The sequence below is a fragment of the Pezoporus wallicus genome, unplaced genomic scaffold (assembly GCF_028554395.1).
Source record: "Pezoporus wallicus isolate ANWC-B61680 ecotype Strahan unplaced genomic scaffold, APGP_CSIRO_Pwel_v1 contig_3817, whole genome shotgun sequence".
Lineage (NCBI taxonomy): Eukaryota > Metazoa > Chordata > Aves > Psittaciformes > Psittacidae > Pezoporus > Pezoporus wallicus.
Window position 1 is genome coordinate 4,246,107 of NW_026635157.1, and position 20,519 is coordinate 4,266,625.

At 44.0% G+C, this 20,519-nt stretch overlaps 1 protein-coding gene across 3 annotated transcripts in view; it reads left to right on the forward strand.

The window, feature by feature from the left end:
* Positions 1-2,049: 2,049 nt before the first annotated feature.
* Positions 2,050-20,519, forward strand: part of TMEM181 (transmembrane protein 181) — a 33,494-nt gene continuing 15,024 nt past the window's right edge. The window contains exons 1-3 of one of the 3 annotated variants that reach the window (XM_057406758.1): positions 2,050-2,253; positions 15,171-15,274; positions 20,154-20,209. In XM_057406758.1, coding sequence (XP_057262741.1) covers positions 2,123-2,253; positions 15,171-15,274; positions 20,154-20,209 — 291 coding nt within the window. In that variant the 5' untranslated portion in view covers positions 2,050-2,122. Of the gene's footprint in view, positions 2,254-10,384; positions 10,447-11,225; positions 11,382-15,170; positions 15,275-20,153; positions 20,210-20,519 lie in introns of those variants that run through there. The other 2 variants (XM_057406768.1, XM_057406777.1) reach the window with 2 other exon arrangements.

The following is a 20,519-nucleotide window of genomic DNA, read 5'->3' on the forward strand; positions in this document are numbered from 1 at the left end:
CAGGAGGCACAGCCAGGGCAGCTCTGCATGCTTTCAGTGCCTAGTCATTGCCTCTGCACTGAAAATGTTTGACTTGCATGCTGGTACATGCATACAGCTCTGTGTGTTGCTTGTTTTTAGCAACATGTTAAAGTGTTTTGGAGACTCAAAATGAATTCTTGACCTCAGAGTATCTGAGTGTTTAATCTGAACCACAACGGAAATATGCAATCAGCTTGCTTCTTCACACGAACTTCACTATTCACAAGCCTAGTAATTTTAATCCTGTAATGTCTGGTAATTGTTAGTTAAACACTGTCTATTTTGCTGAGGTTTTTTAATAGCTGAAGTTGGAGGGTTAATATATGGCCAGAGATAACACCTTCTCTGTGCGAGTAACCTGCAGGCCTGATTGTCAGCTTTCCATAGTGAGTGTGATTTCCTCCCATAGCGCTCAAAGTGTGGGGGACAAACACAGTCTGAAGCTGGTCTGGATAATGTTCAGCACAACATGGGGGAAACCAGACTGTATCTCTGGAATCGTGATGCTTTGGGCCCTCAAGCAAACCCTGGTTTGGTTTTGGGGTTTGGTTGCTTAGTTGGTTTAGTTGGTTTAGTGTTTTTTGTTGTTGTTGGTTGGTTGGGTTTTTTAATAGATGCAGCAGAGGTCACTTAGTTGTAAGTAATTAAATGGTAGTAAGTTTTTAATCACTGAGCCTATTTTTTATTATTTTGCTGTATAACTGCATAACTCCCAGCAGTGAATGCTTTTTTTACTCAGCTGAAGCCTCAGATGTTTTATTTTCTCCTTTTGGTAAATATTTAAAGATCTGATTTATAATTCCTGCCTCTGAGCCTGAGAGCTGGAAGGAGCATATTTGTCACACATAGCAAAGAATTTTAATTCTTACTTTGAGGGAAACATGGGTAAGTCTCAGTCACAAATGAAACATTTACCATGAAATAAACACTTCCGGGAAGACCCTACGTGAGTGCATGAGCCACAGGTACTGTAGCAAGTAGGGTCATAGCTGATGAGTTGTACAGTACAGTCACAGAAGTGTGAGAAGCCGAGCCTGAGCCAGGTTTCAAAGCAGCTGCTCAGAAGCTGGTTGAGCTCTGCCTTAATTCTGCCTGGGCTCTTTGCTTCTCTTTGGAGGCCGCTCCTGAACAACAGTCCCATGGTTGGTAGGAACCTTCTCGTATCCAGCCTAAATGTGCATGTGGCTTTCATCCTGCTGCTGTCTCTTCCCAGGCTTGGAAATATTCAGAACTAGGTAAGAGAGTGTCTCAGTCAGAGGTGACCCTTCCTCTGTCTCTACCCCACCAGGACCAGCCTCTTGTCACCACCTATTGGTGCCATACTGAAGGGGGATTGTAAGTGAAAGTGCATGTTCCAGCCTTGGTATGTGATAAAATTCAGACTAGGTGGCAAGGCTGGGAAGTAACCCAGCCAACTTCCTGAACACCAGTGGGGAAGATATTTACATGGTAGGGGCAGAATAGGAGACTTCTATGTTTATGTTCTCTAGAAACAATTACGACATATCAATAGTAAAATATTTTCATGTTTTATACAGACACTATCATTTCCATTAATTCACGGGAATTATTAAGGTTTGAATTGACAGAATAATTTAAAACAGGGTTTCAATGTGAATTCGTTCATGAAGAAGAGCTTAACACACAGCTGAAGCTGGCATGACACTCTGCAAATCGGCTGGAGGTCAGCGGGAGCCAGTCTGAAAATCCAGACGGCTTTATTCCTGACGTGGGAGCACTTACGGCGTTATGACCATGAGAAGCAGACTGAGCGCAGGATGCCTTTTACGCATATGTGAGGCCTTCCTTGGCGGTGCAAACTGGCCCCATTTGGTTGGGTAAAACAGGCCGTAACAACCGGGACGTCGGTATTATGCACTGCTGGAACGTTCAACCCGCCCCCGCGCCCTGCCCGCGGTGGGTGGGTTGGGGACGCCGCCCGCCCCTGTCCGTGGTGCTGAGGCGGCTCCCGCCGCCCCGGCCAGGGCCCGCCCCTAGCTGCCGCCGCGGTTTCTGCGCCGCCCGCGGCCGCGCAGCGCCGGGCGTGCTGCAGCGGGGCGCCATGGCAGCGCGCGGGGCCTGAGGCGGCGGCAGGGCCGGCATGGAGGCGGATTTCGCCGCCTTCGGGAGCCCGCTGTGCGGCGAGGTTAAGCGCTTCTGCCGGCGGGTGCGGGAGACCTACCGCGAGATCAAGGAGGACCTTACCCCCTACAAGGATGACCGTTACTACCGGTACGGGCGCGGTTCTCCCCCGGGGGCCCGGGGCCCTGCCCGCCCGCCGGGGCTCCGACAGGCTTCGTGAGGGGCGGGCTCAGCGGCGCTCGGCTGGGGCTCCGGAGGGGAGCGGGGCCGCCTCGGGGGGCGGGCGGGGACCGGCATAGGGAGATCTGTGGCCGGGCTTCATGCGAGGACCCCCGCCGTGCACTCGGGAGCAGCCGCCCCGGCCCAGGGGCCCACCCCAGGCGGGCGACGCCGCGGGCGACCCGGCACCGCAGTGTCGGGCGGGCGGCAGCGGCCCCGGCGCCGCGGGTGGTGCGCTCTGCACTGCTCTGGGGGGAACGTGGTCCGGCAGCGCCCTGGGCAGAAAGCCTCACACCTTTGGGCTGCTCCTACCCTCAGGCACCGATATCCGTGTGTAGGTGATAAAAGCAATTCTAGTCTGCATCCATCCGTGCTGCGCCTTTTCCGCTGTCATATCCAGTGAGGGAAATGTGGTCTAGGGTGGCCGTGAAGCAGTTCTGGAATAGGTACAAAACTGGCTGGGGAATCAGAGCAGCTAGCAAAGGTTGAGGTCAAAATGGACAAATGCACTGGGCAGGCTGCACCCGTCTTTCCTCCACATCTGGCCCTGTGTTTCCATGAACGACCAGTGATGGCCGAGGAGTATTAACGTGAGATGACTCAAGGCTAGAAGAGACTCCAAAGGTTTTGGGGGACTGGGATGTAAATTAAAAGAATTTTTGGATTAGAGGAAGGGTCTGGAAAAGGCAAATGAAAATCATGAGAAACAAATGCCACCAACTGCACAGAGAATGAATGCTGTTCAGCCACACACGGGTGTTTGTAAAAAAGGTGGTAGTAATTATAGTGCTTTATATACATATACATACACATATACGTATACGTAATTGTTTTAGGAGGGCCACAAAGATGATCATAAGCCTCTCCTATGAAGACAGATTGAAAGAGCTGGGCTTGTTCAGCTGGGAGAAGAGGAGGCTCTGGGAAGACCTTATAGGAGCCTTCCAGTACCTAAAAGAGGGCCTACAAGAAATGTGGAGAGGGACTTTTTACAAGGACATATAGTGACAGGAAAAAGGGTGATGGGTTTAAGATGACAGAAAGAGATCTAGAGTAGATACAAGGAAAAAATTCTTTGTCATGAGGGTGGTGAGGCACTGGAATAGGTTGCCCAGAGAAACATGGGATGAAGTTGTAGCTGCCCCATCCCTGGCAGTGTTCAAGGCCAGACTGGATGGAGCTTTGAGCAACCTCGTCTAGTGGACGGTGTCCACAACTTCCTTGGGCAACCTGTTCCAGTGCCTCACTACCTTCATAGTGAAGAATTTGTTCCTAATATCTAATCCAAATTGTCTCATTGTTCACAATAGCAAAGACCATACAGAGTTACAGTGTTTGCAGACTCTGCCTGCCAGCTGGTCAGAGTTGAACACAACCACGGCCCCTCCTGTCAAGACAGTGGCTCCTTGTTGCTGAGCCTGAGAGATGTGAGAAGCCATGGGAGGTGATAAGGAGTGATGGCAGTGTACCTGTATGCATCTGGCAACGTGATAATGAATACTGGCACTAGAACATTCAGGAGGGGAGACATAAGCCTTGAATTAACAAATCAGAGGTCCCAGGGGAGGCATTTCTTCAGCTTTATTTCCAGATGAAACTTGAGCTCTCCAAGGGAAATTGTTATTAACTCAGTTTTATGACTTAAAGTGTGTACAGAGGGACTTTCTGTATTGAAAAGAGAAGATGCTACTCCACCGAATCAAATGAGCTTGTAGAGTAGTGCTAAATTGCCCTCTCTTCAGTGAGAGTATCCTCAAGAGAGATCAGCTGCAGAATGAAACAGAGTGATATTGGGCTTTTGGCAAGAAAATGACACTCCGTGACTTAGAAGTCATGCTGGTACTTCTCTGCGTTCCAAAGATCTTAACCCAAGTGACCTGGCTTAAAGTAAGTTTACTGTTACTGTCACTGCATACCTGCTGTTCTGGTGAGTGTTTCTCATCAGCATTATGGATGGATGTAGCAATGGCACTTGCTTTTTAGATTCCTGGTAAGGAAGAGGGTTTCTCGATCCTACTGTGTATTCTTCTCATAGCCAACTCTCACTGGTGGGAAGCAGAATTAAATACTTCATCCTCTTCTCTCTATACTTCATTCAGTATGTTTGGTCAAGTTATAGATGAGCACATTTATGGATGTAATGGGGATCTTTACTGGAATTTTGGAAATTTGACCAAGGAAATGCTGTGCGGCTTGTCTTTACTTCAAGGAGGTTCTCTAAAATAATCAGGTTACTAAAAGCAAATAATATCTTATACCAGACTAACAAAATCAAGAGATGGTAAAACCATATAAAAAGTGTGTGTCCTTTCACACACTGTATTCACAAATGTGAGGCCATCAACCACTCCAGTCTTCCCTCCCGCTGGTTGAGCAAAGCCATTTGGCCATCAGCTGGTGATTTCCAATACCTCTTTGGAGCAGTCTTGTCCATTAAGTGGTAGAGAAGGAGAGGGCTGGGGTGGGAGCTTACAAATAATATTTTCTAGAAAAAAAATCAAAATTGGCTGCTGCAGTCTCACTCATGATTTCTGTATGGACGTCCTTCTCTGAGTGCCAACAGGGAAGCTCAAAACTGGAAAGCCATGGGGCACAGCTGATACAGAAATGGAAAACCAACATGCAGACTCCTTTGTGACTGGCAGGGAAATGGCTTTTCTTGACTGGGGGTGCTCGTTGTAGGTTGTGTGAGTATGTGGTCGTCCTCAGAAACAGCATTTGGTGCAAGAGGATGACCTATCTCAGAGGCGGCTGATGAAGCTGTTGCCCAAGTAACTGTCCTGTTGCTGCACGGATGGCTGAGTCATTTCTGATTCAGCTCGGAGGCTGTCCCAGTTTAGTGACATCTTTTGGCAATGGTTTCCTTTAAAGCATGGTGCTCTTGAACATGTGGTTCAGCTGCTGTCTATGAGCAGCCTGTTCTTTGGGCAGGGGCAACAACTGATGGTGGCCGGCTCCTCAGCCACCCCAGGCTACACTGTCCTCACTCCGCACAGCCCCAGGGCACTCATCCACACTAACGAAAATAAGGGATGTCCATGTCAGTGAGTTTGTTCTGCCCAACAGCCTAGAATAGTCTCTCTACATTGTGCCTTCTGGGGTATTTCCCCATGAGCAAGTGCTTATTTACCCAGCCATCTGGGAGAGATGTGAGAGCAGAGTTAGCCATGGCTCAGCACACTGATCAATGCCATCTGTCTGGGTTAATAGTTCTCTTAGGGAGACATGGCACCTCATGGTAAGCTTGTAACAGAGACTGTGTATTTACAGACTGATGAGTGCAGTATTAATAACCTCACTGGTAACCACAATACAAGATTGGTCTGGACTTAGCACACCTAATATTAGTCTGTGGTACATGAGGAGATGCTTGGTGCAGTAGATAAGCTCAGAAAAGAAAGAAGGGAAAAGTGTTACACTCTCCCATCAGTCCTAAGGGCTATCACAAAGCGTATCGTATTTATTACAGCACCTTCAGGATTGCCCCAAGTAAGCCACTTGAATGAGCAGTTTGTTGGCTTGTTCTCTCCCTCTCACTCTAATGAATTCCTCTCCCCACTAGCATGCCTCCTGGCCAAGATGGCAGGGCAGGGAATGCTGATGGAGAGCTCCCTTACTGCACTGGGCAATTTGATGTAAACTATTGGTATGAAAAGAGCTTAATATCGGTGTTTCTAAAATAGATACATTTTTATCTCTTCCATATGTTGTCAGTGAGATATACAAAGCTTACCAGAACACACCAGGCCTCCCAGTCACAGTTTCATAACCCTATCCCGTAGCTAACATCAAAGAGTTCAGCATGCTGAAAGCATTTTGGTAGGAAAGCAAGCAATTAAACCTGATAGAGAGGAGGGAACAGGAGGTTGGCCAAATTGTGGCCTGACAACAGGGTTGCGTAACTATAAGTAACAACCTGGTATTCTCGAAAAATCAGTTTCTAGGTTAATGAACACATCCCACTGCCCAATCAGCTTATATAGGGAAGCACAGTGTTGATGCTGAATTTAGTAATAATGCCCAGAGATAAAGATAAAAGACCTACAATCCGCCCTGCTTTAAATAAGGGATACATTTTAAACTCCTATCACAGAACAATATGACATTTTGTACATCAAAAAGAAAACACTATGTATTGGATATCATGGAACATATTATTTAACTCACAGTTTTAATTAATGCTTGATGTTCCTTATACGGGTAACAGAAGAGATTAAGTATGGATGATACCAATGTTCTTATTTCCTCAGCATCTTCTATTAGTGTTTCCAGTTCATTAAGACACAGCTACTTTTCAAAACATTTGGGAAAAATTAATTCACAGTGGTTCTGCTCCTTTGGCAAGAAGAGAATAGCAGATCATTTGACTCAGCAATAAAGAGAAGCTGTTTGTTTTTCCTTAGAGAAACTAGTGTTCACATGCTTCAGAGAAGAAAACTTGAAGCTTGCAGAGAGGACTGCTTCGTCCCACCTTCTTAAAATCTTTCCCAGGTGCTCAAAGTGCAAGTCGGTGAGAAGCCAAGGGGTCAGCATGACCTTGCTGGAGAACCGCAGTCAAATTTCCTGAAGGCTCATGCCACACTTCCAGCCTGGACCCAGGTGGGATCTTCAGTGGCTGCCTCAAGCCACATCTGGTATCCCTCCCTTGTTTTTCCAGGGCTCCCTGATGGGTCTGGAAACTAGGGGAGGAACCTGAATGACTCCAGTGTGAAGTACACAATGAGGGTGAGAGGCTGTGAAGCAGCAGGTGGAGGAGACTTAACACCTCAGCTCCGTGACTGCTATAAGCTGGCTCTGCAGCTAGAAGAATCCATCCCAGCCTTCTTTCCCTAGCCACACATTTCGGCTCTCTTGTCTGCCCACAAATATTTCTGTAGCTGCACAGGGACTGAGCAACCAATCCAGCAGAATGCCTTTTTTTTTTTCTCCTGAGTGACTTTTAACTCAGGTAATTTCCATTATTTAGTTCACCACTCTACTGCACAAATATTCACGCTAGCAAAACCCAAAGAGCTGCCAAGAGGCTGCATTTCACCTTTTGTCACTAAAGCTGTAGGTATGAGCCAAAAAAATGTATAAACTGGTCATGAAAGTATAGCATTGATGCTAAGGTGGCTAGTGTAAGTAGAATCCCACCTAAGCTAGCATTCAGCCTGCTTTTTCACATGTCAGTCTGCCTCTTCTTGCAAGCCTCCTTCCCTATACACCATTCAGTTTCTACACTGGATGAGGCAGACAGTAGCTTCTTGCACTATTTCACCCCTGAGCACCTTCTTGCAAGTAGGAAGGCAGAGTGAGACTGATTGACTCTGTGTTTGTGAAAGGAGTGGGGTTTCACAGTACCTTTCTTCAGAGTATTTAGTTTGTAAACTCAATGGCACTCTTTTCACAAAACTTAGAGGGTGCAGAATCTGTGTTTACAATGTACTCACAAGCCTTTGAAAGCTGGTAGAAGGCAAAGAGAGATGCATTCCCATCTGTGTGGCTAATTGAAGTGAGCTGGATTTCAAGCTTTTTCAAGCATGTTTACAGGCTGGAGAGGGTCCAGAGAAGGGCCACAAAGATGATCCAAGGACTGGGAAACCTGCTGTATGAGGAGAGGCTGAGAAAACTAGGTTTGCTCAGCCTTCAGAAAAGAACACTCAGGGAAGACTTTTTTCCAGGGAAGACCTTATCACCATATTGCAGTATTTAGAGGGTGACTACAAAGAAGATGGAGACTCCCTTTTTTACAAGGAGTCACATGGAAAATACAAGGGGTAATGGGCACAAGTTACTCCTGGGGAGATTCCTACTGGACAAAAGATGAAATTTTTTCACAATGAGAACAATTAGCCATTGGAATAATCTCCCCAGGGAAGTGGTGGATTCCCCAACACTGGACACTTGTAAGATTCAGCTGGACAGGGTGCTGGGCCATCTAGTCTAGGTCATGCTTGCCTAGAAGGGTTGGACCAGATGATTCTTGAAGTCCCTTCCCCTGGTATTCCATGATTCTGTGAGTCCATGCCACCCACGCTGTTCTCCAAATGTCTTTTGACAAGACTCGGTCTCTCTGTGCTTCAATTTCCTACCCATGCAATGAGAATGTATTTTTGTTTTGAGAAGAATAATATCATTCACCTTAGTGGGACACCTGAATGCCAGAGCCATCATCCAGATAGTTCAGACGTGTGCACAGAAATGGCAGCAGCCTGCAGCTGTACCTCCAAGAACACTGGAAATGGCCACAAATGGTGTAAGCACCATTCTGTTGTTTTCTGGCCAGGGAGAACTTGTTGGAGAAGCCTGAAGTGTGCTGAAAGCTACACAACGCGTATCACAGTAACTTGTGACTTAATGACCTCAACTTGTGACTTGCAATGCTGTCTTGTTCTGAGCAAATGCAGTTTGTTGTGTTGCCCTGACTACTCAAAGCTTCATTTTCCGCCCTACAACAGTGATTGTTTATTTAAAATTTGTAAATGACTTTCTTTCATCACTTAATACTATGCTTGTCTCAAGACAGCCTTTTTATGAGATTACTAAGTAATCATCAGTGCTACAAATCACAGATCTAACTGATGGGATAAACAGCAGTATCAATGACTGAATTAATTCCCAGCATGTTTCTTTTGGCTTCAGGGGTGTTACACAAGAGATATACTGCATCCCACCGATCACCAGGGATTATATGAATTACCCATAGGGCAACTGAATGAAATGAGTAATATTATTAATGTGAAGTACCTTTTAAAAGTAATTGCAATAAAACTGTCTTACCATCTAAGTAAGCTTTTAATGGAAGTATTCGATTGTTGAAGAGCTAAATTTTCAAATTACATGTTGACTGATCTATCTAAATATTTCTGGGGTCACACTGATATGGCTCCACCTTATGTATACAACAAACACCAAAGCCAGGAGGTTACTCTGGATTTTATCCTCAACTAGGCACCAGGCATCCCCACATGTTTAAATAAGTAAAATGCTGACTTTCTCTAAGAGCTATCAAAAATTAATACAAAATGTAACTGTGTGAGCCCCTAGAACCGCCTGGTTTTCACCATCACTCCCCAGTGGATGGGTTGACAACCTTCGTTGCTCAGTCTCGGGACATTTAATAAAAAAGCAGGATAAACTTCAATTTCATCTCAACATTTGTGCAACAGTGAAGTAGCGTGAGGTGTGATCTGGAGATGTTTATTAAATGGCGTGTTTGAAGTAGTAGCTTACTGCTAGCATCTCATGTCCAGTGCTTGCAAGCTGACCGGGTTCTCCGTGAGCATGATGCATTAGTTGCCTCTTCAACATCACTAAGCTGCATGCAGGTGACTGCAGTGATGGCATTTTCAGTTCATGAAAAGCCATTGCCTTTTCCCATCAGGCTGGTGGAAAAAATGGCTTACAGGCCAGGCAGCTGTCTCCAATGGGCACTGAACATGCATGTTGGGTGTGGGTAAGTCACATCAGTCCTTATGCCTGAAAGGGATTGAATTTTATAACCCTTTTTTTTTTTTAATCGTTTTTTGTTTGTTTAAATGGATTCAGAAGCTCTTACTCTTACGTATTTTCTAAGGGTAAATGTCCCTCTGACGAACGTGGTTGCTGGTACTACAATACAAGCTGGGAAAAGGCCCTGGTAATGTGTAAATCACAGCTGTTCCCCCCCCCCCCCAAGCAGAACGGGGTGTTCAGCGGGCAAGGACGAGACACAGCCCAAGGCCTGGTCACTGAGGTGGCGCTTCAAAGCGCCGAAGCTCAGCGCCGGGGCCAGCTACTTCCAGAGGTAGCTCGCTCTCCCTCCGGCGGCAGTCGACGGCTGCCTGGGCCCCGCGACCCCGCCCCGGCTGTGGAAAAGCTGCGGTTTGCCGCTCAGGCCGCAGGCCAGGCCCTGGCCACCGGGGCTCTTCCGTGTCCCCTCTGACTCGCCGTAGAACCGCCGCCAACAGCGCTGCCCTTCGGCCTCGCGGCGAAGGAGTGGCGGGGGCTTCTGTGACGTGTCCCGGGTCGCCTGGTAGCCAAGTGACGCACACGGAAGCCGCCGCAAGGCACCGCTCGCGATCGTACCACAGCAGCGGCGGCAGCTCACGGGCGAGGGCGGGGGTGCCGCCCCCTCCGCGCATGCGGCGCCGCGATGGAGCCGTGAGTGGCGGGCGGGGAGGAGGAGCGGGGTGGTCGCGTGTGGGGGCTCGCGCGTCCGCCCTCTCGCTGGCGGCAGGAGCGGCCGTTGAACGGCCGGAGGGGCTCGTGCCCACGCCTGAGCGGCGGGGCGGGGCGTGCACACCGAGCCGAGGCTGCCGGGGCGGGATGTGCTGCCTGGCTTGGGTCCGGGTCCGCGGCGGGAAGAAGAAATGCCTTCCGCTGTCCGGGAGCAGTGATTTGAGCTGCTTCTCTGTAAAGGGGTCAATCCCGTCCTTCGTCTTACACACGTTAATTCCTATTGAGGAAATAAGATCACCGAGGTTAAATCAGTGTGTCTGAGGCTATGATTCGGCAGTCAGAAAACCCGAGAGTGACTATCCGCTTCAGTAAGATAACGCTGTGTTTTCTTTCTCTTCTGCGCTGAATAACCCCTCCTCTTATCTCCACTCTCAGATCTATTAAGGAAAAGCAAAACTTGTTTTCCCGGGTATGTCTTCGCTTGGACAGAGCCACAGTCGTGACTAATCATTCAGACTTCAATGAGTACAACAAACAGCACACGTAAAAAAGAAAAGCCAAATCCACCCCGTGCACACAAGCTGTTTAGCATAGTCACGGTTAGCTGTCAGTTGTCCTATAAAAGTGCTATGTAGTATGTTAATTGTATGCATCTTTTTATGTAGTCATGTGCTGCCTCATTAGTTGTTAACCGCTGTGGACTACATCTGCACGAAATTCAAGGTCTCCTGAGGGCCAACAAGGCAAGCAGTGTCTTTAAACAGTAAGGTGTGGTGTGTACAGACAGACCCAGTACTATGGTTGTAGGTAGCATATGTAATAATTTAAATCAGAGTGGTTTTGATGGTTTTATTTGGGAGCGAGCCTAAAATAGAGCATTTGGAGGCAGTATGACAGAGAAGCTGCTGTGCATAAAAGTAAGTTATTTCTGATTTTAGTATGAACTCTGTGCTACCTACTGTTTAATCCCAATTTTGTCACAGCTTTCCCATCTGTAAAGTGGGAGTCTTAAGTGAAAACTGTCATATAAGAGATTATTTTTCTTGATGGTCTTTACTCTGGCTAAGACTGTGTTGTGCAACCATGACAGGTGATTTGAAGATGAGGAATAGCCTAAGAAATATTTTGCTTACCTATTTGAGCCAAAGCTGTACTCATAGAGCACAAGTTAATTTACCTCTCCATTTCATATGTGAACAGCTACTGGAAGACTGCAGATGTTATGATGGTGCATTTCCATAGTTCGTTCTAGCACAGGTTACGTTAATGCAGTTGAGCCTTTACTGACTACTATTTGAGATGTGTAAGCATAATGTTTTTCTGTTTGTAGCTCAGTGCTTTCTGCTCCTTTGCAATTAGTTTCAGACATATCCAATTTAATTATAGAATATTTAATTCCTGTCGGAGTTAGGATAAAACTCAGTGCAGGTGGAGGAAGCTGCCTGAAAAATCTGCAGGTGCTTGGATGGCCAGTCCTGAGCTTTGGACTGCCTTGGCCAGACCAAATAAGGCATCTTCTGTTGATGAAGCAAAGCACAGTTCTTTGCTCATTTGAACAGGTGCTTCCAGAGTGAGTAACCTTCTTCATTTTTCCTGTAAATGCCTTTCAAACATTATATTCCTTGTTAGGACTCTCAAGTGTCAGAAAGCTGTTAGTGGGGATCATCAACTTGCACTTAGTAGATTAATAAACTTTATATAGTCTCTTTCCAAAAAGCAGATGTTAAACAATGAATGTATAGGAAGATAATTTAATCTGCTTGCTTTGTCAGCTGGTGATAGGTTGATAAGAGACACTTAAACCACACAAGGAAATGCTATTACTGTAGCAAGGAGCAATCACCCGACGGGAATGCAGTTGTTTGCTGTCATGATAAATGCAGTTAAGATTTGGCTGAGTTCTTATGTTTGCTTTTACAGAAAGTGTCTGTGTTGTTTTACTGACCTGTAAAGTAGCACAAACCGTCAGTGGCTTAAATGAGACTCCAGGAGTTTCTCTTCAGAAAAGGGAAAACACAGTGTTTTCTGGTCTCCCGTCTTTGTTAAGTGCCAGTATGACTGTTCTTAGGTGGGTGTGCACCTACCCATTTTGACTTCTAGGTGTTGCACTGCCTGGAGAGGAGTTGGAATAAAGAATGAGGCAACGTCTGGAACGTGTTTCTTCGAAAGCTTGCAAGCACATCTGTGCTCTGGCATATGAGTAATGGAAGGTGATAATTACCAAAGGCTGTAGCACTGTGAGTGTTGGCTGGGTGGCAAACTCTGGTGACTTTTCTGTAAGGACTGCGGAGGTGAAGCTGCTTTTCATGTTCACATTGCGCATTTTGAAATGTCTGTAAAAATTTGGAATTAGGAATCTTATCAAAAGAACTAGGAATATGTGTAGCAAGTCAGAAGTGTCCTGTATGGGGCTGTAGCTGTTGATGCCCTGATATAAGCTGTTACAAACAGCACAAGCATATGTGATACTTTCCTGCATGTATACTTTCTGATGCTCTTCCAGTCGGCAGCAGTTCTCAACTCTTTCCCATCCAGACTTCCCCATCCAGACCTGGTTCTGTATATTGAAAGTGATTCTCAGTGCTCTCTCATGAAGCATTTGGTATGCACTTGGACCCTTACAGTTAATTTAGGCATATCAGAATTTTATGTACCATTTTTATGTATGATGGATTTTCTTGTTAAGATTAGTGTTTTGGTCTCTCAAGATACATCTTGATGCGTAATATCAATAGGCAGACAGGGAATACCAGATCATCTGGGGAACTGAAGGAACCCTTGGAACAAACAGGAAAATGTACCTTAGTTAGTTATTTGGTTAGTTACTTTAATACTAGTACAGATGTAATAGCTTTAAAGAAGTTTAAATGCATGAAGGCTGAGATTTTAAGATGCTGATTTAAGGAAAATACTGTAGTTACCCTGGTAAAGTTGTACAGACAAGTTCTGGTTTGAAATGCCTCTTTTAATTGGCATTTTTCAAAGTCAACTTTAAATAGTGTATTTAGTGTCGGTGAGAATTCTGGGTGATGATCTCTGTGACAGAGATCTGATCTGTCCCTGTTTATGACTGTTATAATTTAATGTACAATTTACCTTTTTTTGCCTATGTAATCAGCTGTTAGGACTTCATAGGCTGCTGTGTTTTTGCTCTGCCTAACAGCATGTGGCAAAGCAAGTTACACTCTGCAGGTGCTATGGCTGGAATCCTGTACAGCCAGTTTGTTCAAACTTGTAACATTTACAGTTACTTGCTTGTAGTTCTCATTACTTCTGTTGAGGTTTCCTCCCTTCCTAGTCTCCTTCGGGAGCTAAATTAAGCTTTGTGTCTTTCAATCTTTATAGTAAAGGAATAATGTAATTATTTTCGTAGTGCCTCCTTTGGAGAGAATGCAGTGATTCTTAGAAAACAAAAGGTATTAATAAATCTTTTACTGGTTTAAAGTGAATTGTTTGCCTTGCTTTTAAGGGCTGCCAGACATGCAGGCGTGTGGTACCTGATCCCAGAATTCAGGTTGGGCTTATGGAAAGGATTCCACCACCTTTTCTGCATTTCTTCATAATGTGGTTAATCAGGAAGAGCACTATTCAGCTAGTGAAAATAAGTTTTATTCCAAGCTGAAAGGGAGCACTGTCATTAAAGTCTTATGCTTTCATTTCTTTCCATGATGGTGCTCATACAACTCTGTCAGAAAACAGCCCCACCTCCAACCCTATAGCTTTCCCATATAAACTGTACAGCTTTCTGTGATCATGCCTACTGGAACAGCAGCACAAATCAGCTATACAGTGGCTCAGTTATGGCATAACTCAAAAAGAAATGTTGGCTGTATTTTAAAACATGGGGGTTTGTCATTTTTTGAACTCTGCATTTAACAAAAAGGGAGATAGAGAAGGAATGCGTTATGTAGGATTAAGTCTTTGATCAACTTTCCTTTAAGCTAGCAGAACTGGAAGTTACCTGTTTCAAGGAGAATGCAGTTGGTCCTTCCTGTGCTTTTTTTCCTCTCTATTTTGCCTTTAACTTAAGGATAACCACCAAACAGCTGTGGAAGAGATGTCATTGCTTTTGTGTTTAAGCACTGTATATAAATACATTGTATTTGTATTTAAGTGTCTAATAATGAACTTCAGGTTTCTATTTTCCAAGCTTTGGTAGCCTTCAGGCAGGAATGCAGGATCTGAGCATCTAACAGATTTGGGGTTCTGCTTTACTGCGTGTTAGGGGTGACCCTTCAGGGAGGAAGTGTAGTTATATATACAGAGTGCAGAAAACTCATCAAGACCCTGTGCAAGTAACTGAGTTGTTAGTGACGTCAGTCCCTTTAGGTTAAGCTGTCATTGCAGGAGACATGGTATCTTGGATGTTTAACTTATTAATGTATGAACTAAAACCACTTTTTCTTGCTCTAGAAATGCTTTTTCAAGCTCAGGTCCTAGGACAGTAGAAAATCCTGGCATCAAAAGAGTGGGCAAAATTCATACATTTTGGGGCATGACGCCCATGCATGTATATACGTATGTCTAATAATTCCTAGCGGTTACCCTTGCTCTACAGTAACAGCGTTACTTTTTTTTTTTTCCCCTCAGTGTTACCTCAGAGTTTGGTTTAATTTTCTGTGTGAGGAATGAATGGGGCCTGTTCTTTTCCTCCTTTCAAAAGTATGACTGACAACTAATTCATTGCTTTCTTTTGATTCCTGTAGGCTGGCACCTATGCGATTATATACACTGTCCAAACGACACTTTGTTCTGGTCTTTGTAGTATTCTTTGTTTGTTTTGGTCTGACAGTCTTCATAGGAATAGCAGGTAAGGATCTTGTATTTTTAAGAGATTACAGTTCTTGTATGCTTTGTCTAAACCTGTTAGTATTTACAGATGTATTTAAATGCTAATGAGCTTACTGTGCCTGGGATGTCTGAGGGAACATTATTCTTCCCAGGGAGGAGGAAGTGTTTCTTCCATCTCATTTTCTCATAGGAGTACTACCTACACAGATTTGGTGTTTGCAGCTGCCTTGCAGGGAAGAGTCAGTAAAGTAAAACAAAACCAGCCTTATCGTAATGTATTTTTTCAACAGATTGCTACGTTAATTTTCTTCTGTGTATTTCAATCTTCAAAATGGTGGTGCTAATAGATGGTTTACCATGAGGAAATTGATACCTGTTTGTAAAGCCGCCTAAATGTTTGGGTGATAAATGCCACAGAAATACAAAATACTTTAGTAATGCAAAAATACGTATTTCTGCTGTGAAACCAGAGCTTCAGTCTCTGGTTTCAGGGACCTTTGTGGGAGTCATGAGGCAGTCTGTGAGGCTAAGCACTTAGTGCCTGGATACTTGTCCTGGAAGATCAGTGCAAGTCTGGTTGATAGAGATGCAGAGTGTCATTAGACAGATGGAATGCGTGGGAGCCCTCTGTATTTCATTGCCAGAGAGCTTCTCCAGGTCTAAAACGTACTTGCAAAAGAAGTCAGCATGCTGTCCCTGCCATGTCAGTAAGCTAATACTCTGCTGTAAGGGTAGCTTTGTCAGCGCAGAAGTTAGGGAGAGGGGGAGGGATTTGTACTCAATAAGCAACTTGCCCCCCCATGTAAGAATTATAAGGATGTTACCACCTCCCCCCGCTTTACTGCTGTTTTCATGTCACCCAGCATGTTCTCCTGTGCCACTGTCTGATACCTCTTGACCTGTCTGTAAGGTTGTCTCTGCCACTGCCCTGTTCTTCATTTCCTCCTGAATGAGGCAGGCTGCCCAGGCCTGGGACTCATCTGCTCCTGCCTGCCTTGGAAAGGGAGATTAATTGGAGGCAGCTGTTTGGGCCCATCTGTGCCTTGTAGGTAGTACATTCTTCATAATAGAATTAAATAATGAAATTTGTCTGTGTTTGGTTTATTGTAGCAAACTAAGTTCCAAACAGACTTACAGTTCATAAAGGTTAAACAGTAATATTCCTGTGATTTTCCTAAGGATGCTTGCTGAAGTGCGTTATTTGGCCACTAAAATACAGTATAAACACATTCGCAAGGACGCGTTTTATATGAATGATAAAGGAAAAAAAAAATCCCTGGAATAACTTGGTTTAGTGTCATTTTGCTGTTTGGCTTAAAAAGTGAACCATATTTATACTTGTGTATTTATACTGCTCAGTTGCAAGAAATGCAAGCAAGTTGTTTTATGTAAGACTAGGCAAAAAGCAGTGCTCCTGGGAGAGAAAACTAAACATTTAATTCTTAATCAGTAGGAGAACCTGAAAGAGAGCTATGTTAGTGTGTTGCATTTTGTCTGCATGCAGCTTGATCTGATGATGTTGTTACCCTTTGGTCCAGGGGACTTGACTGCTATAAGCAGCTCATATGTATCCTGCTGCTAGGGTCCCAGGATTCACCTACAGTCCCTTTCAGGAGTGAATGTGGGATTCTTGTCCTTGTAAGACTGGTTTGCTGGGTAGTTTTGTTGACAGAGCATGAACACAGTTCATTATTATAGCTTAATTATTTTTAAAGTAATGCTGTTTACCTTGGGAGAAGACTCACTGAATACTTACAGTGATGTTTTTTGAGGCTTTCATTGACAGGTCCTTGCTGCCTGTGAATAGTAGAGTCCTCCCTCATTGAAGTGTGCAGTCTGAGCAAAACTCACCAAACCCTCTTATTTAAGTGAAAAAGTGGGATATGCATCCATATTTACTGTGCCACTTGAATATGCAATTGTCCATACTCAACATCTCTATCTGCAGTTTCATAAGCCTAGCGGAAGTCCTGCTTTTCATCTGAGAAAACAAGACAGTTTAAAGTAGCTGTTGTTTTTCCAGTTCTTGTAAGACAAGGCAGATGCAGACTTGTTGGTTTGTTGTTTTCCTTTTTTTCCTCTTTTTTTCTCCAAGTTACACTTTTCTTTCCCTTTTCCCAATGGGTCTGTGTCAGTTTTGGGGTAAGACAAGTGCAAGGAAAATCCAAGGTGCATAGCTCATTTTCTGTACCTGTGTAGTTCTTCTGTTCACCACCTCAGTGTGGTTCTTTGCTTTCAGATGTCATTCTGTTAACTGAGCAAGACTAAAAGAAAAACAATAACAGTGTAATTAAGTCACCATATTTTAATAATATGACCACAGCATTGTTTTGATGTGTTGCTTGCTAGAGGAGTAGCAATTACAGCAGTAGAACCTCATAATTTATTTTGTTATGGTTGCTGCTCTTAAAAACTGGCACTGTGATCTCTTTGCCCCAGTACTGACTCATGTCTTCTGGTTAAAACCCCCAGCTTCTAAAAAAGGCTCATTCTGTTGGGTTTGTTAAGAATTAATTACTGAAATGTGATGAGACGTCAACTATGAGCACTTACTGGATTTCAGTTGTATTTTTCAAAACAAAAATACCATGCAAAAATTTGCCCTCTTTATGTGTACTCGAGAACTGGAAAGTTCAGTGATGTGGAGCTGACTTCGTAGTGGGTGGCTGTTGGTGAAGTTGAACTGTAATTCTAATACAAGGCTTTGAGTGTGCTGGGTGAAATTCTTCAGTTTTCCATTTATAGTTTGTAAGGTTGTTAATATTGTAGTTGAGTGGTTCTAGAAGCCCAACCAATGCTGCATGTTTAGAGCTGTCATGACAGCTAACCTGAAATACTTCTTGCACAGAATGATCTCATGTTGCTCATTTGTAAACTTCTTTTCGACGGTTTCTCTGTAGAAACTTTGAAGTTCACAATTTTTGCGAAAAATTGCTTTTCTTGATATTCTTTTTTAATACTAAGTTTGTGGCTGAAACAGCCTGTTTTGAGAAGTAATAAATTACATTAAATTGTCAGACCAAATATGTAAGGGGAGAGACCATTTAGGCAGAGAAATTGTACTGTGGCTGGGAAGCCTCTAGAGTGACCCAAATGCACACGCATACATCTTGCCTGTGTCTCTCTACGTGCTATACATCTCTTCCCTGTCTGTTCACACCCCAGTATATAGATGCAGACCTTTTCCTACTCTTCCATTTAATTTTTCTGGTTTAGACCTTTCATATATATACACAGGCATGCATGAATACTCTTGTGTATGTACATACACACATGCATTCCTCTTCTCCCTAGTACCATGTGTTCTTGCATACCTAGGGCGGCTAAGGGGAAACCATACTGCTGTGGGCAACAACCTTATCAAAGGGTACTCAGAAGATATGGCTAGACTGTTCTCAGTGGTGCATGATAATAGGGTGAGAGGGAACAGACAAGCTGGAACACAAATTCCAGCTAGATATTAGGAATTTTTTTCTACCATAAGAGTGGTTAAATACTTCTTTACTGTGAGAGTGGTGAGGCAGTTGAATGGGTTGCCCAGGGAAGTTGTGAATGCTCCATCCCTGGCGGTATTCATGGCCAGGTTGGACAGAGCCTTGGGTGGCATGGTTTAGTGTGAGGTGTCCCTGCCCATGGCAGGGGGGTTGGAACTAGATGATCTTAAGGTCCTTTCCAACCCTAACTATTCTATGATTCTGTACTGGAACAGGTTACCCAGAGAGGCTGTGGGAGTCTCTGCCCTTGCAGATGTTCAAGATTTGATAGCACCCTGAGCAATATGGTCTAATTAAGCAAGATGGTGGACTAGATAGCCTCTGGAGTTCTCTTCTAACACAAATTAAAATTTTATTGCTTTCCATTTATTGCATACAGAACTAGAGGTAGGGTGTGAGTGGATGGATGCTGTTGTTGAGTACGTGTTAAGTGTGTTGTCTGTATGCAAAATGTTTGAAGGAACGGTTGCATAAAAGGTCTGGTAGCAAGCTGAACATCTCCTACTATAATTGGACATGAAACTCCATTGATTAAACAGATTGTTTTAGCAGAAATTGTTTATAGAACTTTTCTGCAATTCTGTTTATTTATGCAACTATATACATTATATATTACAGCCTCAGATTTCTATAGGAAAGGTGGGGCCCAGTCTGAGTAGACTGAGAACTGTTCCCAACCAAACGCATGGGTATATTGGCTTGTACAGACTAATGCAATGAAAACCAAACACTAGGCAGGAAATACTGTTACTGTGATTGGACCAGGTAAGTGTGGTACTCATACATAAAAAGGTATTAGCATCATGCACTCAAATGCCGTGAGAAGTGTTTGCCCTGGTACCCAGACCTTGAGTGCAATGCATTATGGATACAATGGTCTATGTAGATCAGGTAACAGCAGTAGTTTAGCTGTAGAAACTTTATAGTGCAGTTAAATATGCTGGTTTCTCAGGTGGGTTTTGCAGCCCTTGTTGAGTTTCAAGGTGCTGTAGCAACAGTGTTAGCCAGCTTAGCTAACTTAGCTAGCTTTTTCTGTAACTAAATACTTTCATGACTGCAGTATACAGCTTAGCTTGGCAAAAATACTGTGTGGATTGTTGTAGTAGTTTAAAGTTTAGAGTACACGTGCAGCGCTTCTGATATGGAGTTCTTGATTTATAATTTACTTCCTATTTAATCATGACTAGAAATCCTATGGCAGAGAGGCTTAAAGGAACATTCAGGCCAATTTTATTAACGATACTGAAATGTCTTAGGTGATTTATTTATCCTTCAGCTTAAATAGCTGAAAAGTGGGATACTATTTACCTGCTTTGCATGGAGATGTTTTTGAAATCATGTATTTACATCAATAATATGAATACTTTAGTATTGTTTTCTTCTTCTTTCTTATATGCTGTGTAGGTCCTAATGTAATCGAAACTTCTGTAGCAAGAACTGATTTAAATAACAGCCTAAAGGTAAGAGTTAATAAATATCATTGGATTACAGGAGTGGCTTTATTTGATGTCAGCAATGTTGAACATTTCCCCCATCCCCCAATTATTGTAAGTATTTAATTTTTTACTGGGAAACTTCTTGGCCACATGGTGCTTTCCAGTTTGAAATTGAACACGTAATATTGTACTACCACTGTGTCATTTCGTGAGTAGCCCAGCAGCAGTTTCTAGTCTCTTACCTTTGTTAGCTGGTAAGGTAGAGAATTCTGTGAATTTTCTACACAGTACTTTCTGATAAAGTAGCATGGGTGTTGATAGGATTCCCTGGGGA